This window comes from Pongo abelii, chromosome 10, assembly GCF_028885655.2.
Source record: "Pongo abelii isolate AG06213 chromosome 10, NHGRI_mPonAbe1-v2.0_pri, whole genome shotgun sequence".
In the NCBI taxonomy this organism is placed as follows: Eukaryota; Metazoa; Chordata; class Mammalia; order Primates; family Hominidae; genus Pongo; species Pongo abelii.
This window is the reverse complement of record NC_071995.2, coordinates 15,592,009-15,619,994: the sequence shown is the minus strand read 5'-3', so window position 1 is coordinate 15,619,994 and position 27,986 is coordinate 15,592,009. Positions and strand designations below refer to the sequence as shown.

Sequence of the window (27,986 nt, the reverse complement as noted above, 5' to 3'; positions counted from 1 at the left end):
TTGAACAAATATGATAACTGGATGGTTCACATTTGTGAGTTCCCTCAGAGGGGATGGGGATGAGGAAAACACACTGGAGGAGATATTTACATCTTTGGGAACAAATTGGTCCCCTATTACACCATAATGGGCAATGCACATTCAGAATACAGCCAGTGGGAAATCTACATTTTACTTATTTAGTAGTTATTTTTAATTTCAACTTTTATGTTAGATATAGAGGGTACATTTGCAGGTTCATTACATGGGTATATTGCACCCAGGTAGTGAGCCTAGTACTAAATAGGTAGTTTTTCAAACCACGCCCCACTCCCTCCCTCACCCCTCAGGTAGTCCACAGTGTCTACTGTTTCCATGTTCATGTCTATGTGTGCTCAGTGTTTAGCTCCCACTTATAAGTGAGAACATATGGAAGTTGGTTTTCTGTTTCTGCATTGCTTTGCTTAGGATTATGGCCTCCAGCTTCATCCATATTGCTGCAAAGGACATGATTTTACTTTTTTATTATGACCATATAGTATATCACGGTATATATGCACCATATTTTTTATCCAATCCACCATTGATGGGCAACTGCATTGATTCCATGTCTTTGCTATTGTGAATGGCACAACAATGAACATACGTGTGCATGTCTTTTTGGTATAACAATCTACTTTCCTTTGGATATATACATAGTAATGGGATTGCCGAATCAAATGGTAGCTCTGTTTTAAGTTTTTTGAGAAATCTTCAAACTGGTCACTCTCCATATGTTAGTAAACATATTATGCCTTGGAATGCTAACATTACTCCCAAAAATTGGAGTACTCTCCTTGGCCTTAGTATAGAGATAAAAGGTATAGATGCCCTCGTTACTTACAGTTGCTTTCCACAGTGGCTGAACTACTTAACTGCTTAAGTTATATTCCCATGAACAGTGTATAAGCATACTCTTTTCTCTACAATCTCACCAGTGTCCGTTGTTTTTTGATTCTTTAATAATGGCCATTCTGACTAGTGTGAGATTGTATCTCATTGTGGCTTTGATTTGCATTTCTCTGATAATTAGTAACATTGAGCATTTTTTGTATGTTTATTGGCCTCTTGTGTGTCTTCTTTTGAGAAGTATCTGTTTATGCTCTTTGCCCATTTTCTAATAGGGTTATTTGTTTTTTGCTTCTTGATTTGTTTAAGTTTCTTATGGATTCTGAATATTAGACCTTTGTTGGATGCATAGTTTGCATATGCTTTCTCCCATTTTGTAGATTGTCTATTTATCAATAGTTCCTTTTGCTCTGCAGTACCTCTTTAATTAGGTCCCGCTTGTCAATTTTTGTTTTTGTTGCAATTGCTTTTGAGGACTTAGCCAAAAATTACTTGTCAAGATTAATGTCAAAAAGAGTTATTTCCTAGGTTTTCTTCTAGGACTTTTATGGTTTGAGGTCTTAAATCTTTAATTCATCTTGAGTTAATTTTTTATATGGTGAAAGATAAGGGTCCAGTTTCATTCTTCCGCATATGGCTAGCCAGCTATCACAGCACCATTTATTGAGTAGGGAGTCCTTTCCCCATTGATTAGTTTTGTCAACTTTGTCAAAGATCAGATGGTTGTAGGTATATGACTTTATTTCTGGGTTCTCTATTCTGTTCCATTGGTCTATGTGTTTGTTTTTGTACCAGTACCATGCTATTTTGGTTACTGCAGCCTTGTAGTATAGTTTGAAGTTGGGTAATGTGACGCCTCTGGCTTTGTTCTTTTTGATTAGGATTGCTTTAGCTAGTCAGACTCTTTTTTGGTTCCATATAAATTTTAGAATAGTTTCTTTTCTAATTCTGTGAAGAATGACATTGGTAGTTAGATAGGAATAGCACTGAATCTGTTAATTTCTTTGGGCAGTATGGCCATTTTGAAGATACTGATTCTTCCTACCCATGAGCGTGGAATGTTTTTCCATTTGTGTCACCTCTGATTTCTTTCAAAAGTGTTTTGTAGTTCTCCTTGTAGAGATATTTTACCTCCTTGGTCATCCGTATTCTCAGGCATTTCATTTTATTTGTGGCTAAATTGTGTTCTTGATTTTACTCTCAGGCTGGACATTACTGGTATATAGAAATGCCACTGATTTTTATACATTTATGTTTTTCCTGATACCTTACTGAAATCATTCATCAGTTACAGTAGCCTTTTGGCAGAGTCTTTTGAGCTTTCTAGACATACAATCATATTGTCAACAAGGAGAAATAGTTTGACTTTTTCTTTTCCTGTTTAGATGCCTTTTACGTCTTCCTCTTGCCTAATTGCTCTGGCTAGGGCTTCCTAATTTCTTTTATAATATTTTCACATGAAAATTCTCCTAAGCTTAAGACTACATATCCCAATGCCTGTGGAAATCTCATCTTGGACTTCCTCAGACACTTGTGAGCAAAATCAAACTTTATCTCTTTCTTCTGCTTAAGACTTTTCAGTGGTTCTCATCACCTACAGAATAAAGTTGATGCTCCCGCACTTAGTGTATCATATAAAGCCTGCTGTGAGCTGGTCTCAACATGCCTTTCTGCCCACATGTATCACTTCCTTCCTTTTCATCATTTTCAATTACTAGTAATTCAGTCACACATTATATTTGCATATCTGTGCTTTGTTTTTTTTTGTTTTTTTTTTGTTTTTTTTGAGATGGAGTCTCGCTCTGTTGCCCAGACTGGAGTGCAGTGGCACTATTTTGGCTCACTGCAAGCTCCGCCTCCCAGGTTCAGGCCATTCTCCTGCCTCAGCCTCCTGAGTAGCTGGGACTACAGGTGCCGACCACCACACCAGGCTAATTTTTTGTATTTTTAGTAGAGACGGGGTTTCACCGTGTTAGCCAGGATGGTCTCGATCTCCTGACCTTGTGATCCGCCCGCCTCGGCCTCTCAAAGTTCTGGGATTACAGGCGTGAGCCACCGCGCCCGGCCTGTGCTTTGGTTCTTTACATGAAACTCCCTTTCTACCTTGTGTTGCCTGGCAAAATCTTACTTACCCAGGACTCTGCTTGGGTATCCTCCGCAGGAAGAACACTTTCATTGAACCCTAGCATTGTCCCTAATACCCTTAACCTGTACTGTCATAGCACCCTATGAATTTTTCTATATCATTTCCATCTTATATTTAAATAATCTTTTTACTTGCCCATCTCTTCCACTGACAATCTAATCTGGCAGAGGCTGGATCAGATCATAATTACCTTTCTATTCCTAGTGCTAGGATCAATGCCTGGCATAGAATATTTACATTTTTTATTTAAATAAATTGACCTGACTTTCTTCTGGTTGGTTATGTTCTGAGTCCCTATTACTAACCTTGGTCTTTTATCTCAGAAGTTGAAGGCTCCCCTGGAGCCAGCTGCAAAGTTCCCAAAGCGCTAACAACCCCACAGCCAATCAGCTACAGAGTGGGCTGCCCTGAGTCGGCCTCCCAAACACAAAGTCCAGGGTTGGAGCAGGAGCAGGAGAGGGACAATGGAAGCTGCCCCGTCCAGGTTCATGTTCCTCCTATTTCTCTTCACGTGTGAGCTGGCTGCAGAAGTTGCTGCAGAAGTTGAGAAATCCTCAGGTAAAAGAAAAATGTAGTTGGGTGGCTATAGTGTGAAAGTGTTATTCGGAGAAGGAAAGGGAGCATGGTGGTTCTCTGGGTGCTTTTCCTCCACACCTAGAAAGCTTTCCAGGAAATCCTGGATAAGATGCATTTTGCCTGGCAGAGAGCAGGGAAGTCTGGCAGTATCCTTCAAAGACAGACCATCAGTAGGGTCACCTTCCATATGTTAGTAAAAATATTATGCCTTGGAAAGTTAACAGTACTCCGATAAATTGTGCTTTTCTTGGACTTAGTATAGAGATAAAAGGTATAGATACCCTCATTATTTAGAGCTGCTTCTTCTCACCTCAGTACCCTGACATCTTCTGCTTCTCTCTCTAGATGGTCCTGGTGCTGCCCAGGAACCCACGTGGCTCGCAGATGTCCCAGCTGCCATGGAATTCATTGCTGCCACTGAGGTGGCTGTCATAGGCTTCTTCCAGGTTAGTTCAGTTACCCTACTTGCAATTCCCCCAAGAGCCAGAAATGTTCTACCTCAAGAGAACCACAGCAGCCACCTGCTGGCAGATGGCACTGCATTAGAAGTCGGGGTAAAGGGAGACAGCCACACAGTTTGCTTTCATCTTGTCCATTGGGACCTCTTACATTCAAGACATTCCCAGTCTCTAAATTATATCTTTCTCATACTTACTTCAAGAGTTCTGAGCCTGTGGGCTGCATCTCCTCATCTATGGATGCTTTGAAGCTCAAGTCAGTATCTGCAGAAAGAATGCCTTCATGGAACCCTACCATTGTCCTAAACACATTTGGTCTATACTCTCATAGCACTCTATGAATAGGCAGGGGCCAGAGTGAACCCAATTTATATCATCCAGCAACACTGTTTACAGGATGCCGAAGGTCCTGGACATTAGTCAGTGCACAGCCTTTTAAAGCCTTTCCCCCAAATAAGGTAGACTCTCCTTCTTCTTTCTCTTTGCCTTGTCTGAAATTTTGGAAAAGGATGGCATTTTGTATATTCAAGGTGTTAACCTCCATCTTCCAGATTAGCTTCTTGGCTGACAAAGGCAGCCATAAATGAGACTGCCTCATTCCAGCATTTTCATCTTTCTCTGGTGGTAGCATCTGGAAATCCTCACAGCTGATCAAGCCCCTACTCTCTCATAGCAGACCTTCTTGTCTGTTTCCATTTCTCAGTTATGACTCCTGATTACCCTGTCGGTTCTGTGTACACAGTTGGAAATCATTGCAATGAGATGCAAGTCAGGGAGAAAGACAGGGACTACATTTTTCAGGAAGGAGAAATCTGAGCTGTAGCCAAAAACACCCTCAGAAAGACGGGAAAGGGGCAAGAGCATGGAACTGGAGGAGTGTGCAATAACTTAGCCGCCAGATGCCATCATTTGATCCTCGAGCAATTCCATCTGAAGGAGCAGAATAAGAGAGGAGGCCTCAATTAACTATTGTTCACGGCCTCTAGAAGAGTAGATACCAGCTCCCTCTGCTTGACCCCAGATGCAAGACGGGAGTATTAGTTCGTTCTCATGCTGCCAATAAAGACATACCCAAAACTGGAGAATTTATAAAGGAAAGAGTTTTAATTGAATCACAGTTCAGCATAGCTTGGAAGGCCTGAGGAAACTTACAATCATGTAAGAAGGAACCTCTTCACAGGATGGCAGGAGAGAGAATGAGCACAAGCGGGGGAATGCCAGATGCTTATAAAACCATCAGATCTTGTGAGACTCACTCACTATCACGAGAACAGCATGGGGGAAACTGCCCCCATGATCCCGTTACTGCCACCTGGCGCCACCCTTGACATGTGGAGATTATGGGGATTACATTTCAAGATGAGATTTTAGGTAAGGACACAGCCAAACCATGTCAACTAGCCATCTTCTTTTCTCCTTGCACATCTCCTCCTTCAGCCTGGGGACTTGCAGGGTAGAACATGTTTGTTCCTGTTAATTTCCTGGAGCTACTATGTATAAAGTTCCCCTGGCAGCAGGGAAAATGATGCCAGCCTCTACGGGAGGCCTGGAATCACTGTTCACAAGTGGCTTCTCTGCTCCCTCCTGCAGGCCTTGGCTGCAGAATTGAATGAGTGAACAGCATCTTCATGTGCAAAGCTCAGGCTTATCTGCAGTGGCAAGAGAGGGACTGTCCTCCCATACCCTGCATAAACTTTTGTTAAAACTTCTAAGCTTTCATTTTAATTGTTTTATTTTTCTTCTTTTTTTTCTTTTTTGGCCCTTTTGATGGCACCTATTTCATATTTTTGCATTTTTTCCTTTCCTCCACAAATGTAACCAAAGCCAAAACTCAAGAGGAAGAGCCCGTGGGAGGAAAAGCCGGTTTATTTGAAGATCCAGTCAACCAAGAAGACAGTGGACTAGCATTCTAAAGTACATCTTGGCTGGGCACAGTGGCTCACACCTGTAATTCTAGCACTTTGGGAGTCTGAGGGGGGCGGATTGCCAGAGCTCAGGAGTTCGAGGCTGGCCTGGGCAACACGGCGAAACCACGTCTCTACTGAAAATACAGAAAAAATTAGCCAAGTGTGGGGGTGCACACCTGTAGTCCCAGCTACTCAGGGGGCTGACGCACAAGTATCTGGGAGGCAGAGGTTGCAGTGACCCAAAACTGCACCACTGCACTCTAGCCTCAGTGGCAGAGCAAGACTCTGTGTCAAAATAAATAAATAAATTACATCTTAAGTCACTACCAGTTGTAGGCTCTTTGTATGTTAAGGGCAGGGTGAAGAGGAGGGAGTTAAGATCAAGTGATAACTGGCAACCATAGGCATCCGGGCGCCAGCAAGGGTCTCAGGAAGTTGGGAACTTCTTTGTCCTTGGTCAGGTCACAAGCCACCTATAAATCTTTAGCACAACATAGTTAGTTGTTCCTTTAATCCCAGAGTTAGTTTTAAAAACTATATAACTTCTATTTTTGCATATTATCTCAGTGCTCTAAAACTATTCTAACCTACATGCAGGAATGAGTAAATAAATGCCCTTTAAACAAACATAGATTTGGTTATGTTAGTTTGTTTGCTGTTTCACTGTTAAACAAATTGTTCCCAGAACAGTTGCTTCTCGTGTACATCTACAACAGTGCAGCCAAACTAGGCAGGCCTTTATGATTTTGAGGCCTCTCTCAGATCCTACTAAACTTCAAGCTCTATGACAAGGCCTGACAGGAGTCTCAGGCTCAGCTACAATTTCGTGGTTACGTATTAACTCACAGAGCCTGGAAAATTCGAGAATGTCACTGCCAGTTAAACCTGAATTGTTAGGGGTAAATCATGTGTTACTGGGCAGTAAATCAAATCTATGATTTCTGGTAAGCATCATAGCATATTTCTTTTGCCTATCTTTTGTCTCTGCCCTTCGAAATAACCACTGTGGTATTATTTTTTCTCTTGTTTTTAGGATTTAGAAATACCAGCAGTGCCCATACTCCATAGCATGGTGCAAAAATTCCCAGGCGTGTCATTTGGGATCAGCACTGATTCTGAGGTTCTGACACACTACAACATCACTGGGAACACCATCTGCCTCTTTCGCCTGGTAAGTTGGGTGGGTAGCTTGAGCTTTCTCCCAGATTTTCATCTGGTTGTGGACTCATAAACTTGTGAGACTGGAAAGGACTCTATGTCTTTTACCCTAATGATGGTACCAAATTCAGGGACATTGTTGACAAGGATGATGACTCAATTGAAGCTTCCCAAACAGGTACTGTAATGAAATGGAAAGACGACAGGACTGAAAGTCACGGAATGGAATTTGTGGTACTGTTTTGTCTCTCACCAGCCACAAGACTTCGGGCAGTCACTTAACATTTTTTATCTCCAATTCTTTCCTTTATAAAATAAAAGAGTTAGACTGTATTATCTCTAAGGTCACTTTGAGCTCCAAAATTTTTATATTAAATATTTTGAAGAGTTCATTTATATTCTTCAAACATTTATTAAATACTTCCTGTATGCACTATGCAAGATACTGATAATAAAAACATATTAAATATATCCTCCAGTCTCATAGATCTTAAAGTATGGTAGGTATTGTATACATGATATGCAAGTATCTATAATACAAAGAGAATCACTATGGGTAAAGTTTTATCACAGTTCAAAGGATAAAAGCAGTGTGGGAATTCTGAAAAAAAAGAAAAGAAAAAGACAACACAATTGAAACTTAAAGGATAGATAAGTTTAGACAAGCTAAAGAATTCATGGCCAACGGGAAAAAACTCAGGAAACAATAAACAGGCCAATCTCACTGGATCCCAGGGTACATATTGGGGAAAATGAATATAAGAGAAAGAAACTTGATTAAAATCATATTGTGGGGAAAAAATAGAATACCACTTTAATGAGTTTGTCCTGAATTTGGCTGTTACTGGAAAGCCCCTAAAGCCTTTACATGAGGGGAGTAACATGAAGAGAAATGGGTTTTATTAGATTATTTTGACAGCAAGGCAGACGATGGATTTTTAGGTTAAAAGGCAAGAGAAGAGGGAGCTTTTGTTAGGTTGACAAAATAGACCAAGTGAGAAGTATTAAGAGTCTGTAGTAGAGAGGTAGCAACAGAAATTAAAGAAGAGCAAGATTCTGTGATCATTAGATATCACAGTTATGGAAAGCAGGCAAAGCTTAAAGCCAGGGTGTCTAGGAATAGTAAGGTCATGTGCAGAAATAGGGATTTCTGATGCTTTCATTGGTCATTGAGTTCTACTTGTTGGTGGAATGTCAAGAGTCCACTGAAAAAGAGTAAACTGATGCAAAAGAAAAAGTTTTCAGTATTTCGGGACTGAATGTCGTACCCTTCTAGTTTCCATCCTTTCTTTCCCTTTCGTTTCCATTGAAACTTATTTTAAGTGTATTTTGTACTGTCTTTCTCTACGCTAGACACTACTATCTAGTTTATGCCCCATCACACCATTAAAACTACATTTATCCAGGTCTGCATGGCTTCCATATTGCCAAACTCAATGAACCCTTTTTAGTTCTTATTTTACTCAACATTTCTGTCACGTTTGATGTTAGTGATGACTTCTTTCTTTTTAATGTTCTCTCTTTCCTTGAATTCTAGGAAACTACTTCTCCTGATCCTCCAGCTGCTTTTATAGTCTCTTTGAGACCTTCTCTTCCTGTATGTACAATGCTGCCTGACCCAACACTTTTTACAATCTGGGCCATGGAACCCATGCTCTGTGAAGGCAGAGACTGTCCTGTTCAGTGTATCCACAGAGCCTAGAACAGCGCCTGCTATGCAGTAGGTGCTCACTAAGTATTTGTTGAGAATGAATATATGAATGAATGAATGAATGAATGAATGAATATGTTCTTCTTAAGAAGTACAATTCTTTTGCGTATTCCACTATTATGTGCTTGCTAAGCATTTAGAATATTTTACCCCTAGTCTGGACTTCTCTCATGATTCAAATGTTTGCTGGATATATACCCTCATAAGCACTATACTCTTAAAATGTTCAAAACTGAATTTATTGTCTGCACCTGCTAATCATATTCCTCCATCTAAGATACTATTTTATTAAATGGCTGTGCTCATTTGGTCTTACATTTTTGCCAGTTGCATCTTCTATCTTGAACCTATATTCTCCTCCACTCCTTCTACCTCATTCTGTATTTAGGCTCTTAGCCTAAGCATAAGCAATTCCATTAGCTTCTGAACAGATCTCCTTTTACTACTTTATACACAGTTTCTAAAATGGTATCAAAATGATGTATTTAAGATAGAAATTTGGCCACAGCACTCCTCTCTTTAAAACTCTTCAGTATTTCTCATTTCTTAAAAAATCAAAAATGAGATGTTTAATGTTACAAATAGGCTTTACTGGCCTGCCCCACTGCCTGCTTCTCTAGTCCTTTTTCCATCCAGCTTCCACCCTGGGCTTTACCCTCTCAGTAGCCAACTATACACATAATGATCATCCAATTCCATGATTTTGCCTAGACTATTCCTTCTGTCTAGAATGCCACCACCCACCAAGGGTCCCCTTTCACCTAGCCTCACCCGGATGACTCCTTCTCATACTCAAGTGAATCACTTCAGGAATGTTACCCTTCAGGAAGTGTCCCTGGAATCTCCAAATGGGCCTAAGCATTCCTCTATATGTAACTCCTTATCTCTATTTTCATTTATCATTTTATAGTTCATATCATATATTTATGTATCTGTCTCCTCTATTACCCTCTTAGGCCATGACCTATTCAAGGTTGGCAACTATGACTTATTCATCTTTGTATTCAAACGGATATAATACACCTCTGGCACCTTGAAGGCACTCGGAAGGTGCTTGGGGAACTGAATGCACCTCTAAAAGCATGTCTGAAGTTGTGTGAGCTCCCTTCAGCAACCCCTTTCCCACCTGCACAGTGGTTGCTGGTTTGCATTCTCACCAGTGTGAAATAAGATTAAATCAAATTCTGTGAAAAGCTTTGGTGAATAATATATGGAAGGTTAGGCAAATGCCTTTCATGTTGCCATTGAACCACTGGTAGAAATCCTTCAATACAAAAATTCTAATAAGCTACACTCCATATGTACTTCTTTCTCAGTTTTTTGTTTGTCAGTCTTATAAGGCCTGATTTAAAAGGCTTAGTACCACCAAGATATGCACATGGGGAAGAAAAACAAGTACCGTTGCTTCCAACATCTCTACAGGTTTAACATCCTCTAACAGGAGCATTGGCGTTGCTTACAATTTATTCCTCATAAAGCCTCACTGATGACTTCTCAGTTTTTCAGTCTTCTTTAACATCTGTTTTTTGTTTACCGCTAGTGACGGACCTAGTCTAAATGAACTCTTGGGACCTCTGTGGGCAAGATTATTTATGTGTCATACCAGAAAACAAACAAACTGGTTCCTGCCCTACTTCATTGGCAGAGCTGGAAGAAGCTCAACTTTTGTCATTCCAGCTTTCAGATAAATACTTTTTTCACAGTTTACACTTTCAAAAATTTAGTACATATTTTAATAGGACCATTATTCAAGAGTTTGGAGTAACTTTTTTTTTTTTTTTTTGAAAAGGGAACATCAACCAAGACTATCCTATTTTACACTGGGAAACGTGAACCTACTGAAAATTTTCTGGGACCTTCTTTCTTTTTAGATCCAGTTTGTTCGGTTTGCTTGTTTGTTTTCAGAGCCTAATCTATGATAGGCACTGTTACGATATTTGACCATTTAATTCACACAAGAATCTGATGAAGTAATTTTTATTATTCCTGCATTTTTAATAAAGTTCCGTGAGAGATTGGTTTAGTTGCCCAAAATCTCACAACTATGAAGTAACAGATGTCTGATTTGTACCCAGCATTGCTGACTACAAATCATACACTTTTTACTATACTATAGTGGCTTTCTTAAGCACTTTACCCTGAAGAAAAACTTTGTTTTTATACTGAATTCTATCTAATGTCCCTCATTCTAAAGCCTACTTTTTTCTTTTAACTATTTTCTCTTAAATTATTCCTCTAGCCTCCTAGCACTCCTTAATCAAACTGCAGAATTATTTATCAAGATTTAATCTAGACATTATATATTGTCTAAATTTACAAAATTTTCCATTTTAAGAACATATGTAGGAATAAGCTGAAATAATGATTAACTGAAAAAATAACAATAAATTGATATTACTCATGCTTGAAATGTTTGTGCAATAAAAGGCCAGCCGATGCTGTATTTATGCAACATAATATTTTCCAAAAATAGTGCAGGCCAACTATATAAACATAATCAGGAAGAATTTAGGTAAAATTCATGAAACCATAATAAGTTGCATATAAAAGTCTTGCTGTGTGAGGGCACAGCCTGTCTTTTGTGAGTGTAACAGCAGATAAACTCTCAAATTTTTCAACAAGACTCTTATTGTTGCCCTAGCAGAGATGTAATTCCCAGGTTAAATAAACTATGAGCCTGTCCTAAAATGGAATTTGAAATATTATTTGAATGTTTACCCTGCTTTGGATTTTTTCAGTCACCACTATTTAAAGAAACATAATTAACCTAACTTTGACCTAATGGGATAGTAATGAAAACACAGTGCAGTCATCCTTTATTCCTTTTACAGTTATTTATTGGGTGACTATTATAAGAAATATACCTCACCAGACAAAGAGAATCAGAAGAAACTAGTGCATGAGAATAAACTGATAAGAAATACAAGAAGATATGTCAGATTATAAAACATTTTTTATTTTATTCTATTTTATTTATTTCATTTTACTTTAAGTTCCAGGATACATGTGCAGAACATGAACATTTGTTATATAGTATACGTGTGCCGTGGTGGTTTGCTGCACCTGTCTACCCATCATCGAGGTTTTAAGCCTGGCATGCATTAGCTATTTGTCCTGGTGCTCTCCCTCCCCTAGCCCCCCATCCCCCGACAGGCCCTGGTGTGTGATGTTCCCCTACCTGTGTCCATGATGAAACATTTTTTTAAAGTATATATTTACTAAATATATGATAAGCTGAACAGCTTAAAAAAACAAACCGAGGACGTGAGGACCTTTGTTTAACAAATGATTTCTCAGTGCCACCAAAGACATTTAATACTATAACAGTGGCATAAACTAAGACAATTTTAATACATTTTATAAAAATCTGGGTTGTTAGAAAATTCCATGGGAATTCAAATGAATATAGCTGAAATACTAATGAACAGAAAATGAGTGATTTGTACGATGTAGTGTCTATAACAAAAAAAATCTACTTCAGATACTCTTGAGGAAACTCAAAATTATATTTTAAGGTAGCAATCTTTCCAGTTTACTATTTCTGTTTTTCTTCTGCTGCCTCTTTTCTCTGAAATAAAAATATGATATTTTAAGTAAAATTCTTTCCATAAAACTGAAAAAAGATATTTTAAAAGGTTTTTCCAACTCTTGGTTCCAGGGCTGGATTTTCTTTCCAGTGCATTATGCAAATAATTCCCTTTACAGAGGGAGATTTCCTGTTCAAATGTTGCTTCCAGAAACCCTAAACATGAATGTTCCAGAGTTTATTAGTTTAAGAAATAATGAAAGATCGGGCATATTTTCTTAAAAGAAGTACAACAAACTGGAGAGACTGCAGGAGGGTGGCTTTTATTAAAGCTCTTTTGCTTCTTAGAGAATGTTATCACCACTTAACATCCTCTGCCTCCAATTTAGTGCATTCTTTAAGTCCAGAAACACCCAGAGTAACTGGCTTTTCCTGTTCTTCCTGTTCTGGGAAGTATGAAGGGCTGCCCGGAAAAGAGTACAGGGAGGGGGGGATTCTTGGTCCATGCACAGCGATGTCAGCTGAGGCGCAGGCGCCAGGCCTAGGAATTCCTAGAAAAATAGTCAGGAAGCATTTAGACACATCAAATGTTAAACGAGTCCTGATTGTGATGATAATGATGATGATTTTGGTGGTTGCAATAGCAAAGCCTTAAGTATGAAGGAGACGTGCCAGCTGGAAATACAGGTCGGTAGCAGCATTAAGTATCCAGAGGAGCTGCAAATACTATTTTTTTGTGTGCTCATTTTATTTCTTTACTCATTCTTCCTGATATGGGCAAGGGAAGAAGGAGGTGGTAGGAGGGTGGGCAAGGATACACCCAAGACCTTTTCTCTTGCTTTCATGTTTTGTTTTGTTTTTCCCAAGCTTTCTACTCAAAACCTTGTGAATTTTTAAACAATTAAATATATACAAGGAGTTCATTTTTACCCTGTGGTTTTGATTTGTTTCAAAATTCTTTTTTAGAAATACAAACTTTTCTGTACCTCAACATTTATTTATTTCATAAATTTTAATTGTGTAAAGCAGTCCCAAAATAAAGAGTGCTTAAATTGTCATCTGAATGAATGGCTGCAATTTTATGCCTCAGTGCATATAGCAGGCACTCAGCAAATAATTATTAAACAAATGGATTGTAGGAGAATGACTAGATCTATCCAGAATTAAAATTAACCATAAGGGGTGCATTGTGCATCTCCAAAGTTCTTATTGCTTTTAGTTACCCCAATGGGAGACCCTCTTGAAGAAAAGAGGTGAAATAGGAATCATCACCGGGATGACAATAAAGAGCAATCTTAGATCTTGCTGTTTAGTGACTTTAATTTCCCTTTGCCTGAATTCCCTCCTACCTTAACTAACGTGAGATTTGCTTCTGATTTTACTGGGTAGACTAGGAGAAAATACCTTGGGGACAAAAGGGTGGTTCTGATCCAAGGCAAGATCTGATTGGGCAGGACCTATACAGACAGCACATGGAGGAGAAAGGGTTAAGGAGATGTCCAAGAGCAGGTGGCCTAAGGATCTCAAAAGTGATGCAAACTATTGTAGGAAATGAACAAAATTGTTCAGGAGCTGATACTAATAATTTTATCTATAGGCGTAGATCTATCTATGGATGGTGGAGGCACTATCTTTGTGTCTTTATGGGTATGAGTAGATTGGGGTGAGGAAATAGAAGACTGAGAACAATGATTGGAAGAATGAAGTCCTATCTTTCAATATATCTGAGTGTTGTGGAAAGGTTGTTCTGAAATATGAATCTGGGATAATGGATCATGTAGCTAGACAATCCTTTCCACCAAAGACTATTTTTAAAAGTTAAAATGTGTGTGCATGAATGTGTGTGTGTAAGAGTGTGTGTGTGAGTGTGTGTGTGTGTGCCTGAAGGCATTAGAGAGCTAGTAAAAGAGGGAAAATATCTAGGTCAAGATCTGGAGGAAGATGAAAACCCAAAAAGATGAACCCTGCATTGAGGACTGCTTTTTGTCTAGACGGCTTTGGTCAGTTCTAGAAGCAGCCAAGAAGCTAAGAAATAAATTCGCATTTTGAGATCCTCAGGAGTTGAAAATTAAATGTTGGAGTCCAGGCCTCACAAGGGGAAATAGGAGGTGAATCTAGTACAACACCTTTCACATCCCCTTTGACTCCTACAGAGCTGCACCTAAAAACAGGGATGAATCATAGTAGATAAGCCCCCTCGAGGGCTGCAGCACAGATGCAAATCATTTCACCTCCTGAAATTGAATTAGAGTGATTTTATATATATATATACACACACACACATGCACACACGCACACACACACACAAATATACACACATACGCCTACACATATGCAAATATATATACATGTGGAATATGTGTAATCCACTCTTAGCCATGCCATAGTACATCTAAAACTTAACAAAAGATAAAATGTTAAAAGAAGTCAGAGAAAAGAGATATTATCATCAAAATAATCTCAAAGGGACAACCGTAAGGTTCGCAGCTGACTTCTCAATAGCAACAGCGGAATGCAGAGTACAAAGCATTATATCTTTCAAATACTGAAAGAGAATCACTGCCAACTTTAGAATTCTACCCCCAGCAAAAACAGCCTTCAAAAATAAATGGGGAATAAATATATATTAAACAGCCAAACTGGGAGAATTTGTCACTCAACATCTCCATCTCATACTAAGGAAAATAGTAAAAGGTCTTCTCTAAGCAGAAGAAAGAAAATCCACATAGAAGCTAAAAAAATACAGGAATAAATAAAGAGAAGCTAAAATGTAAATATGTGCATAAATGTCAGTGTATACTGAAGATATAACAAAAATAATAATATCCTGTGAGATCTGGAATTAAAACACATGACACTAATCGTGTGTAAATCTTGAATGTAGAGCCAGAAAATTGAATTTAAAAGAGGTAAACTGTACTTGAATATTCTAATGTTTGCATTGTCCAAGAAGAAGCTGAAATTGCCAATTAATATTAGGTTCTGAGAAGTGAAAAAAAATGCATGTTGTATAATGTATTCCGGCAATCCCTGAGGAAATAATTAAAGCCTATGTAACTTCTAAGCCAATAAAGGGAAAGAAGAAAATAATATAAAGTACTCAGTCAATTCAAAAGTAGGCCAGAAATAAAGAAAAATAGCATTTGGAACACATAGAACCAATGGAAAATGCATAATTAAATACATCAGTAATTTCATTTCATGGAAATAATCCAATTAAAAGACAAAGATTATCAGGCTGGATTGAAAAATGCAGCTATGTGCCTTCTACAAGTGACACAAGTAAAACACAGGAAGGAGGTATACTATGCAAATACTTTCAAAAGAAAGTCTACTTTGCCAAACAAAGTAGACTTTTAGGCAACAAGCATTCCTAGAGATAAAGAATAACAGTTCATAATGACAGTTTCAATTTGCCAGACAGATTTAATAATTCTAAATTTGCATTTATCAAATACATGTCCTGATACTATATAAGCACAAACTGAAAAAAATTGAATAAAAAGATGGTTAAAGCCACAACATAATAGAAATATTTAACACTTTTTTTTTTTTTTTTGGAGACAGAGTCTTGCTCTGTTGCCCAGGCTGGAGTGCAGCGGTGCGATCTTTGCTCACTGCAGCCTCTGCCTCCCAGGTTCAAGCGATTCTCCTGCCTCAGCCTCCTGAGTACCTGGGACGACAGGTGCATGCCACCATGCCCAGCTAATTTTTTGTATTTTTAGTAGAGATGGGCTTTCATCATGTTGCCCAGGATGGTCTCAATCACCTGACCTTGTGATCTACCCACCTCAGCCTCCCAAAGTGCTGGGATTCCAGACGTGAGCCACCGCACCAGGCCCCAGCACTCTTTTCAATAAAATAAGCTGCTTAAAAAAAAGAAAGATATAGAAAATTTCAACTATAAAATTCACCAAGTGACCTGATAAACATTTATAGAATACTGTATTCAAAAACTGTAAAATATACTTAATTTTAAAGACACAAATAATAAAAATAAAATATAAAAATAAAGCTAGAAATCAATAAGAATATAACCAGAAAATCTTACATTTTAAAATTAAGAAATACACTTCTAAATAACTAATAGTTTAGAGAATAATTAAGAACAAAAAATTAGGAAACATTTTTAACTGAATGATAAAAATTCTACATATCAAATTTATGAGTGCATTTAGAGCCTTCTAAGGAGGAAATGTATAGATTTCTATGTATTTTTTGCTACTTACAAATTTAAAATTGGCCAAATAATAGGATTTTATATCTTGGAAACATAAAAACATGGAATGACCCTTAATTTATGATATAACTGAACCCCATCACTTACCCGAAGTTAGCCTTTGGGTCAGCGGGTTCCTCACTATAGTTCCTTCCATAGTTTCCAGAAAGATGTTAGTGAAAGGGGGTCCTGATCCAGACCTCAAGAGAGGGTTATTGGATCTTGCAAAAGAAAGAATTCAGGGTGAGTCCACAGAGTAAAGTGAAAGCAAGTTTATTAAGAAAGTAAAGGAATGAAAGAATGGCTACCCCACAGGCAGAACAGCCCCAAGGGCTGCTGGTTGTCCATTTTTATGGTTATTTCTTGATTATGTGCACTAAGGGGTGGATTATCCATGCCTCACCTTTTCAGACCATATAGGGTAATTTCCTGACATTGCCATGGCAGTTGTAAACTGTCATGGGGCTGGTGGGAAGGTAACACGGATGACGTCCAGAGGTCATGCTCATCACCATCTTGATTTTGGTGGGTTTTGGCCAGCTTCTTTACTGCAACCTGTTTTATCAGCAAGGTCTTTATGACCTGTATCTTGTGCCAACCTGCTATTTCATCCTGTGACTTAGAATGCCTTAACCATCTTGGAATGCAGCCCAGTAGGTCTCAGCTCATTTTTCCTAGTCCCTATTCAAGATGGAGTTGCTCTGGCTCAAACATCTCTGACAACGATAGGCTCCTTCTGGGGAGAAAAGGAGCACATAGGTCAGGTCAGGGGTTGCTTTCTACATTTTTTTAATTAAAAACTGGAAAACCACAATAAGATATCACCTCACCCCAATTAGAATGGCTACCATCAAAAAGACAAAAAATAACAAACGCTGGTGTGGATGTGGAGAAAGAATTTTTATACACTGTTAATGGGTATGTAAATTAGTATAGCCATTATGGAAAACAGTATGAACGTTCCTCAAAAATTTAAAAATAGAACTACCATATGATCCAGCACTTTCACTATGGGATATACATCCAAAGGAAATGAAATCAATAGTATGTCGAGGAGATATCTGCACTCCCATGTTCATTGCAGCACTATTCACAATAGCCAAGGAATGGAATCAACTTACATGTCCATGAGCAGATGAATGGAGAAAGAAATTGCAGTACATATACACAATGGACACTATTCAGCCACAAAAAAGAATGAAATTCTGTCACTTGTAGGAGCACAGATAGACCCAGAGGACATTTTGCTAAGTGAAATAAGCCTTGTACAGAAAGACAAATATCACATGATCTCACTCATACAAGCAATCTAAAAAATGGATCTATAGAAGTAGAGAGTACAGTGGTGGTTATGGAAGGCTGGGGAGCAGATGGGGAAGTGGGGAGGGAAGAGGGAAGTGGGGATGGGGAGAAATTGGTTAATAAGTTCAAAGTTACATTTAGATGAAAGGAATAAGTTTAGGTATTCTATCACACAGTAGCATGAGTATAGTCAACAATATTGTATTGTAATTTCATAATAGCTAGAAGAAAGGATTTTTTAATGTTCTCATCACAAAGAAATGACAAATATTTGAGGCAACAGATATGCTAAATACTATGATTTGATTATTTACACAATGTATACGTGTATTGAAACATCACACTATACCCCATAAATATGTACAAAACTGAATAGTAAGGTAAAATACAATAAAATAGGAAAAAGACTTCAAACACTATGAAAAGTTTTCACCAATCAATTTGTCAATAACAATAACAGTGGTAAAACTAATGGCATAGCAGTATTATTTGCAATATGATTGGTTTTGTTTTTCTGTTTCTCTGTTCACCAGAACAGAGAATTAATTAAAAACTGGAAAACCACAATAAGATATCACCTCTGTTCACCAGAGAAACAGAACCAACAGGAGATAGATGATAGATAGATAGATAGATAGATAGATAGATAGATAGATAATAGATAGATAGATAGATAATAGATAGATAGATAGATAATAGATAGATATTACATAGTAAAAATTACATTTTTACATTGTATTATTTTTATAATACAAATTACATATATATTATATGGTAGAGATTATATATATGAATATACATATTAAGAGATTTTTAAAATAAGATAATGGCTCATATAAATATGAAGGCTGAAAAGTGTCACCATCTACTGCCTGTGAGCTCGAGACCCAGATGAGCCAGGGTTTTAGTTTGAAGGCCTGAGGGCCGAAGCACCACTCGTGTAGATTCCAGTCTGAGTCTGAAGGCCTGAGAACCAGAAACACCCAGGACAGGAGAAGACTAATGCCCCAATTAATGCAAGCAATCAGAAAGAAGGACTTTAATATTCACTTTAGAGAAGAGTAATACAAAAATCAAGGATCTTAGCATTCTTTTTTTTTTTTTTTGAGACAGAGCTCCACTCTGCCACCCAGGCCGGAGTGCAATGGCGTGTTCTCGGCTCACTGCAACCTCCCCTCCGCCTTCTGGGTTCAAGTGATTCTCCTGCCTCAGCCTCCCAAGTAGCTGGCATTACAGGTGTGCACCACAATGCCCAGCTAATTTTTGTACTTTTTGTAGAGATGGAGTTTCACCATGTTGGCCAGGCTAGTCATGAACTCCTGACCTCAGGTGATCCACTGGCCTCGGCCTCTCAAAGTGCTGGAATTACAGGCATGAGCCACTGCGCCTGGCCTACCTTAGCATCCATTTTAAGAAGTAAGAAAAATGAGTTCCAAGTGGATTTTAGATCATTGTGAAAGACAATGTTTCTAGGAGAAAATATAGGAGAATATCTTCATGACCTTGGTGTAGTCAAAGATTTCTTAAAACAAAACAAAAAAGTACACATTAGCGATAAAGATGATAACCTTGACTATGCTTAAATTACCTTCTTTCATGTGCAGTCACCATTAAAGGAGAAGCCCTAGTAAGAAAATGTATATACTATAGAACCAACAAAGGACTCATATTCAGAATGTATAAAAACACATTCAAATCAGAAAGAAAAAGATAGACAACAGAAAAACAGGCAAGCAACATGAATAAACACTTCATAAAGAGGATAATTATCTTTAATTATCCTCAGAGCCTTAAATTATTATTAAGTGGTTAATGAGAGAAATGCAATTAAAACCACTGAGACATAACCATATCCACCAAAATCAGTAAAATTAGAAAAACTGACAATAGCAAGTGTTGACAAGGATGTGGAGCAATGGGACCTTTCACACACAGTACTGGTATGTGTGAATTATTATCCACTTTGGAAGATAGCTTGGCATTTTCTACTAGTTAAATATATACATATCCTATATTCAAAAATTCCAATCTGAGATATATGCTCAGTAGATACAGAGGCATATATGTACCAAAAGTCAAGAAGTGTTCATTATGGCATTGTCTTAATGACCAGAAACAACCAAAATGTTCATCAGTAGTAAAATGAATAAATAAATTGTGTTTATTCAGACAATGGAATATTATACAGCAAGGAAAATTAACAAACTATAGCTACATGCAATAACATAAATGACTTATAATCAAAATGTTAAGCCAAAGAGACAAAAAAATTGTTTGTTTACATGTATTTAATGTGAAAAATGAGGTAAAACTAAATTATAGCATTAAAAGAAGCATCTTTAACTTGTAAAACTATAAAGTAAAGGATGAAAATGGTCAACATAAAAGTCAGCATACTTTTGGCAAAAAAAGGATGAACTATAAACTAGAAGGAAGCACCAGGACTTCAGGGGTTCTAGTAATTTCTATTTCTTTACCAGGGTGGTGGTTCTATAATAGTTTTCTCTATGATAATTTGCTGAGCTTTACAGCAAATGTTTATACTGTGTTGTATTTTTCTCTACATGTATTTTATTTCACAGTAAAAGGGTACATAAATATAACACAAATCTGACCTTGCCAATGGCCCCCCTTGCCCTCAGATAGAATTTAGTCTACATGCCTTGGCTTCAGAACACTTCCAAATTTGCTCCTCCTTATCCCTCTAACCTCACCTCTCTGCAACCCTCACATCACATCTGGTAGGGTCACAGTGAACTAACAGCAGCTTCCAGAACACAACCTCTCACATCTCACAGTATTTGCAAATGCTGTTCTCTATTTAAATCTCCTTCCTCATCCTCATTTATCTGATCAAGTATTAGCCTCTTTTCAGGAGTAACTTCTTCCTTGAAGCTTTTCTGCTCTTCCTTAGGTGACACGTGGGCCTGTGATTCTCCTGTGATGACACCTGCCACATCATGTGGGACATTTCTCTTCACTTTTTTGGAGTCTACAGGACAGTTTGTCCCCCTAGGGCAGGGAAACTTTCTTACTTATCTTTTGGTCTTCGAGCTTTAATCAGTGCCTGTCACATGGGGGTCTAAAGACGTTTATCAGTACATGAAAAAAAGATGGAATAGTGACTTTATTCTTTTTTGTGTTACCCAGGTAGACAATGAACAACTGAATTTAGAGGATGAAGACATTGAAAGCATTGATGCCACCAAATTGAGCCGTTTCATTGAGATCAACAGCCTCCACATGGTGACAGAGTACAACCCTGTGGTAAACAATACTTCCTGTTCTTAGTCCCTTCAGAGGCTGAGTCAGGGAAGGTACTGGTCTTCATAACAGAGGTCTCTTCCTCCCAGAGTTCCAATTCTTTGACCAATACAATACTGTATTGTTTATGTTAGTATCCTTCCTACACCTTTTTAAGATTTAACTTATTCCTGTTAAAAAACAGAGAAAAGTTAAATGAACTATCACACTGCTAGTAAGAAATAGAACCAGAATGCACAGTTAAGGTGACTGACTCAAGGCCAGGTGCAGTGGCTCACAACTGTAATCCCAGCACTGTGGGAGGCCAAAGCGTGAGGATCACTCGTGCCCAGGAGTTTGAGACAAGCCTGGGAAATATAGCGAGACCTTGTCTCTACCAAAAACTTTTAAAATTAGCCAGGTATGATGGTGTGTGCCTAAAATAAAATAAGAGTAAATGAAAGACAAACAAAAAAATTTTAAATGAAGCTCACTGATCACATATTTGGATGTCACAGCAATGTAAAGTTTCTGTAATTGTTTCTAAACACCCATTTCATTTTCTGTATGTACCTCCTTGTAGACCAGTAACAAACAGTTCCTGGTCTGGCAGCAGCTGCAAACCACGCTTTGACTAGCACTTGCCTACACCCTCACCATGCCTCAGCCTTCTCTCCTGGTATGTCTTCCTCTGGTGTTGCATGCTGCATGCAATCTGGGTAAAGGTGGTGCTCCACCTGTCCTGATCACCAAATGGCCTTCTAACACTCTCTGTAACAGTCTACAGAATTATCTTATGTGTCCCATCCTTTATTTTTCCTGACATAGATTACAGAATCTTACAGAGTATTAATTTCTAGTGATCTATATCAGCTCAAAATGCTGTACCTTCTATTCTCCAATACCAGTATTTTACATGCATGGTATGATTTTTGAGAACTTACAGAGCCCTTTCATCCTCATTTTTTCATTTAATCCTCACACTGATTTTTTTTGAGGTAGAAGAGAGGAAATTATTGTGTCCATTTTATAGAGGAGAACATTCAAGATCCAACTGATGACATTATTCAAAGTCACATCATGAGTAAATAGAAAAGGCATAATTTAAGGGAAAAATGTAACTGATGCATTAGCACATTTTGCCAATTTCCATTTTACAGTAGAGGAAATGGGAGTTCAGAAAATTTAAGTAACTTCTTCAAAGCCCTATGGATAGTAATTCGAACTTCAGAGACAGCCTATACAGTTGCCCTTGATTTTTTATGACTGGTGCCTGTGACTGAATCCTGTGGTTGTCTATTGCCCTACACTGCCTTCAACAGAAAACACCCCTTTTCTTGTTGACTGAAATCTGGCCTACCTCTCACACCATCTTTATCTCTGTGGAGTTGGTGACTCTATTTCCACTTCTGCTAAGGCTCCAAACACATATGCCCCTGGGGTATTGGCAGTAATAATAAAAAAGGCATTATTCTGCATGTGGGGCCAGAAAAGATGATCTTACGGTCCCCGGGCTATGGCCTCCATGTTGTGGCATTTTGCAAGCTAGCTAGGGCAGGGACATGCACTAACCTTCCTGGTTTCTTATGCCTGATCTGTCTCTCATTTCGCAGAGCAATGACATATCTTTTTTAAGTTCCATATTATTAGTGAAGGCAGATTATATCAAGAGAAAATTCAGTAAGAATTTCTTTAAAGAAGCAAGTTCAATTTGTATTGTTACTTTTTTTATTTCCTGAAAGTAATATTTTTCTCATTTGCAGAACTGCCCATTCTACTATAGCTGTTTCTCATCTGCTTCTGGTGCAAAGGTTTGCACCAGTAGCAACTGGGCAGAAAATCCCAGCCATGCACCTGACCCGCCACACACTGTTAATGCACACACTCAGTACTTGGCATCCAGGTGTCTGTTGGGATTAAACGAATCCATTCGGCTCTGGTCAATCCCTTCTGCTAAGATAACTGTACCTTTTGACATCTTAGCTTTTATTTCTTTACTCTTCCCAGGAATTATCCTCCATCTCAGCTTTAAAATAGTGAATGAATGCCCTAAATTTAAGTAGCAGGATTTAGTAAAACAAGAGTAAATCATGTGTCATCCAATTTCCCAAATGAAAAATCTAAAATGTGACTTTAAACTCCATGGAGAAATCTTCAGGAAAGGACCCACTGGGCCCTCCTTGCCTACATATTGTAGGCAGCCAAAAGAGCTGGAGAATCTCTACAAAAGTGTGTAAAAAATCAGGAAGAATTCTACTTAGCTGTGCCCTTCCCCATCCTCCTAAGACTCTGACCAAAGATTTGTTAACCCACCATGTTCTCTCTCTTCCTGTGTACACACTAGTTTTGTAGCAATGCTTTCTGCATTTAGGAGAGGTGAAAAGAAATGAGATTGGTTTGAAATAGACTTGCAGCATTATTTCAGGACAGTGAAATGAAGGGAACCAGTGCCATGGATTCCCCTCTTTTTCTTCTCCTCTGTCTGACTGGTGGCTGTTCCACTCTGCTAAGTCATTGACAACTTCATGGAAAAATCATCATCTCTAATCAGCAAAACAAGGTCAGTGCTTCTGGTCTCCTGAAGAGCTCACCTTCTGCTGACCTTTGGTACATTGGTTCTACCACATTTGAGATTGAGTTTGTTTATATGGGGTTTTGCTATCCACTGTGCGTGAGGCAGTCCATCCTGATGATCAAGAGCGTGGACTCTGGAGCTAGACCACCTGGTGTGAATCCCTGTCTGCCATTTATTTGACTCTGGGAGAATTACTTAGTCTATCTATGCCTCAATTTCCTCATTTGAAAAACTGGGACCTTGAAGATTAAATTACTTATTATTTGTTAAGAGTTGGAGACAGTGCCTTCCACATAATGAACACTCAATAAGTATGAACTAGTAATATGTACTCAAACAAAGACTACATTTTAAGTGTCTCTGACTAGTCTTGCAACAAGAAAGGGGGCTGAAATAAAGTGACTAATATGTTACATAGTGTATTAGTTGTCTATTGCTGCAAAACAGATTACTCCAAATCTTAGGAGTTTCAAATAAAAAACATTGATAATCTCATGCAGTTTCTGCAGGTCATCCAATTTGGGGTGGCTAGGGCTAGGTGCTTCTGGTTTGAGGTCTCTTTGGAGGTTGCAGTCATTGGTCAGGGCTGCAGTCATCTGAAGGCTCAACTGGAGCTGGGGATCTGCTTCCAAGATGGCTCTCTCACATGAATAGCAAGTCAATGCTGGCTGTTAGTAGAAGGACTTAGTTCCTGGCCATGCATTTCTCCTCAGAGGACTGCTTGAGTGCCCTACACTGGGGCTGGTATTCCTCAGAGTGAGAGATAGAGAGAAGAGCAGAAACCATAATGTCTTTTAAGACTTCACCTTGGAAGTCACACTCCATCATTTCTGCAACATTGTCTTGGTTACTCAGTTCCGCCCCATTCAGTGTGGGAAGGAAGGATCTACACAGTTGCATGAAAACAAGATGGTAAGACTTAACTGAGAACCATCTTGGAAGCTAGTTCCATTTGTGTTACCAGTGGCCAGCTCTCATTTATGTTTCAATCTACCTATTCACTCCTTCCCAGGTACTAATGCATTCTTTCTCTCTTTCACTCTACTGTAACACACTTCGACTTGCCAGACTGTGATTGGGCTATTCAACAGTGTAATTCAGATTCATCTCCTCCTGATAATGAACAAGGCCTCCCCAGAGTATGAAGAGAACATGCACAGATACCAGAAGGCAGCCAAGCTCTTCCAGGGGAAGGTAAGGCAAGAATGGGAATATCCTATTGCATACACACCTCCAGGACACTAGGAAAAGGGAGATGGGGCTAGGAAGCAGAGATAAATAAGGAAAACAACTATGGTTAGGAGATACCAAAGCAAGAAGTAGGACATAATAAATCACATTATTTGAAATTAGAGATGTTGTATTTTATCATATGAAAGGCATATGTAATTATATCTTCCTGTAGTCATTAAGTGTGGGCTTTTTCCTGCATTGATTAGTAGAGAGAAAATAGAGATCCAAAGAGACTGAAAGCAAAATCACCTCTAAGTCACCATTTGTTTAATCCTTCCCATAATTTCATAGAGATTTAGACCTCAGGGCTCATTTCTCATATAAAACACCTATCAAGTACCTGGTGCCTACTCAATATACAATGAATATTTCTTTCTTTCCCTCCCCTCCTTTGGAAGTTCTGCTTGATATTACTGAAATAGTAAAACTTCAACTACTTCAAGGCTACTGTGCCTAACTAGTGACTGTTCTAATGATGAGAACTGTCTGGTAATAAAATAAGCTGCCTTTCTGATGGTTGGTTCTCTAACACTGAAAGTATTTAGTGTTACTGAAAGTAGGCAATCATCTGATCAGAATATTATAAAGAAGATTTCTACTTTGGGTTGAAGGTTTGATTTAATAATATAAAACAGTTTACATTTATCAAGCACTTACTATAGGCCAAAAGCTGAATAAAAATATTAATGCGTTACCTCATTTAATTTCCATTTTGCCAATTTTGCCAATGAGAAAACCGAGTCTCGGAGAGGCTGAGTAATGTGCCCAAACTCACATAACTAGAGAATACCAGAGGCAGAATTTAAAACGTGCTCTCTGCTCCTAACCATTAGGCTATACTTCCTTTCTTAGATAATCACTAAAGTAATTTCCAATTCTATGTTCTTAAAATTAAATCAATCTCGTCAAAGGGATAAAACACCAAAGCAACACAAAATAATAGGAAATTCATTTTTGTTTAATTTTATTTTAAGTTCAGGGGTACATGTGAAGGCTTATTACGTAGGTGAAATTGTGTTATGGGGCTTCATTGTACAGATTATTTCATCACCCACGCATTAAGCCCAGCACCAAATTGTTATCTTTTCTGCTCCTCTCCCTCCTCCCACCCTCCACCCCGCAAGTAGACCCCAGTGTCTGTTGTTCCCTTCTTTGTGTTCATGAGTTCTCATCATTTAGCTCCCACTTATAAGTGGGAACATGCGATATTTGCTTTTCTTTTCCTGTGTTAGTTTGCTAAGGATAATAGCTTCCAGCCCCATCCACCTTCCCACAAAAGACATGATTTCGTTCTTTGTTATGGCCGCAAAAATTTATTTTCACTCAAGATTTCAATTGCATGGTGCAGACCATAAATTCAATCAGAGTAAGCTGCAACAATTACAAGGTATCTCTTTATCTCTGGACCTCAGATAGAACTTTTTCTTTCAAACTTTCCCAACTGCAGATTCTCTTTATTCTGGTGGACAGTGGTATGAAAGAAAATGGGAAGGTGATATCATTTTTCAAACTAAAGGAGTCTCAACTGCCAGCTTTGGCAATTTACCGGACTCTAGATGATGAGTGGGATACACTACCCACAGCAGAAGTTTCCGTAGAGCATGTGCAAAACTTTTGTGATGGATTCCTAAGTGGAAAATTGTTGGTAAGTGTGAGACTGCAGGTAAAGCAAATTGTTTTCTTTCTATGTCCCTTTTATTTCCTGTTGAATAAGAATTCTTTGGGCTCAGAGAGAGAGGAGAGCCAAATGCTGGTTAATGGATACCAAGTGCAGCTAGATAGGAGGAATGTCTAGTGTTCTGTAGCACTACAGGTGACTGTCATTAAGAACAATGTATTATATATTTTCAAATAGCTAGAAGAGTAGATTTTGAATGTTTCCAACACAAAGAAATGATAAATGTTTGAAGAAATGGATATACTAATTGTCCTGATTTGATCATTACGTGCTGTATACATGTATAGAAATATCACTCTGTACCCCATAAAAACAACTATTATGTGTCAATTAAAAACAAAGATAAAAGCAAAATATTAAAGTTAAAAAAAATTATTTGGGCTCTACTAGATTTGATTAAAAGCAAAAGTCTATAAGGATATGGTGGCCGGAGTCAGGTTGCTTGTTAGGATATATCGTGAGACCCAAACTAGAAAAGTATGTTTGGAAAGGCCTTGCATATTCAGAGGCTGAATTTTGGACTTCGGCATTTAGTTTGAAGTATTAATGGGCAACAAATCAAATTTCATATAAAAGGGTTCATGAGATAAAAATTAAAGAAGGATTTAGGACTTCCAGGAGTAAACAGCTCAGTTTACTAATCTAAATATCATTGTAATAATGTTTTCCAGAAAGAAAATCGTGAATCAGAAGGACAGACTCCAAAGGTGGAACTCTGACTTCTCCTTGGAACTGCATATGACCAAGTATCTACTTTATGCAAAGTAAAAAGGCACAACTCAAATCTCAGAGACACTAAACAACAGGATCACCAGGCCTGACAACCACACACACACGCACGCACGCACACACACACACACAGAGCTTCATTTCCTTTCTTAAAATCTCATTTTCTCTTCTTCCTTATTTTAAATGTCATATCCTCACTCCCTACCCAATTTCCTTCTTATTGTGCATTCATACTCTGTAAGCCCATCTATAACACACCTAGATCAAGGCTTTAAGGGACTCACTGTGATGCCTCTATGAAAGAGAGGCATTCCCAGAGAAAGATTGTTCCAATTTGTCATTTAATATCAAGTTTGTATACTGCACATGACTTACACACAACATAGTTCCTGCTCTTTTAAAGTTACCTAAGGGTTGAAAATCTACCTTCTTTCATAAGCACATGTCCATCTCTGACTCAGGATCAAAAACCAAAGGATGGTTTTAAACACTTTTCTGAAATTGTCTTTTTGCCAGAAGTTAAAGGCTGTCTCCAAGTCCCTGAACTCAGCAGAAATAGACCATGTGAAAACTCCATGCTTGGTTAGCATCTCCAACTCCCTATGTAAATCAACAACCTGCATAATAAATAAAAGGCAATCATGTTATAGGAGAAGGC

General features: G+C 38.3%; 1 protein-coding gene across 1 annotated transcript; it reads left to right on the top strand.

Moving 5' to 3' along the window:
* The first annotated feature begins 16 nt into the window (after window positions 1–16).
* Window positions 17–27,986, top strand: ERP27 (endoplasmic reticulum protein 27). Its single transcript, XM_002822982.3, has 7 exons — window positions 17–3,571; window positions 3,935–4,035; window positions 6,988–7,125; window positions 21,021–21,137; window positions 24,757–24,882; window positions 26,369–26,566; window positions 27,271–27,986. The coding sequence occupies exons 1-7, from the start codon at window positions 3,478–3,480 to the stop codon at window positions 27,316–27,318; spliced, it is 822 nt and encodes a 273-aa protein (XP_002823028.2). The 5' UTR covers window positions 17–3,477; the 3' UTR covers window positions 27,319–27,986.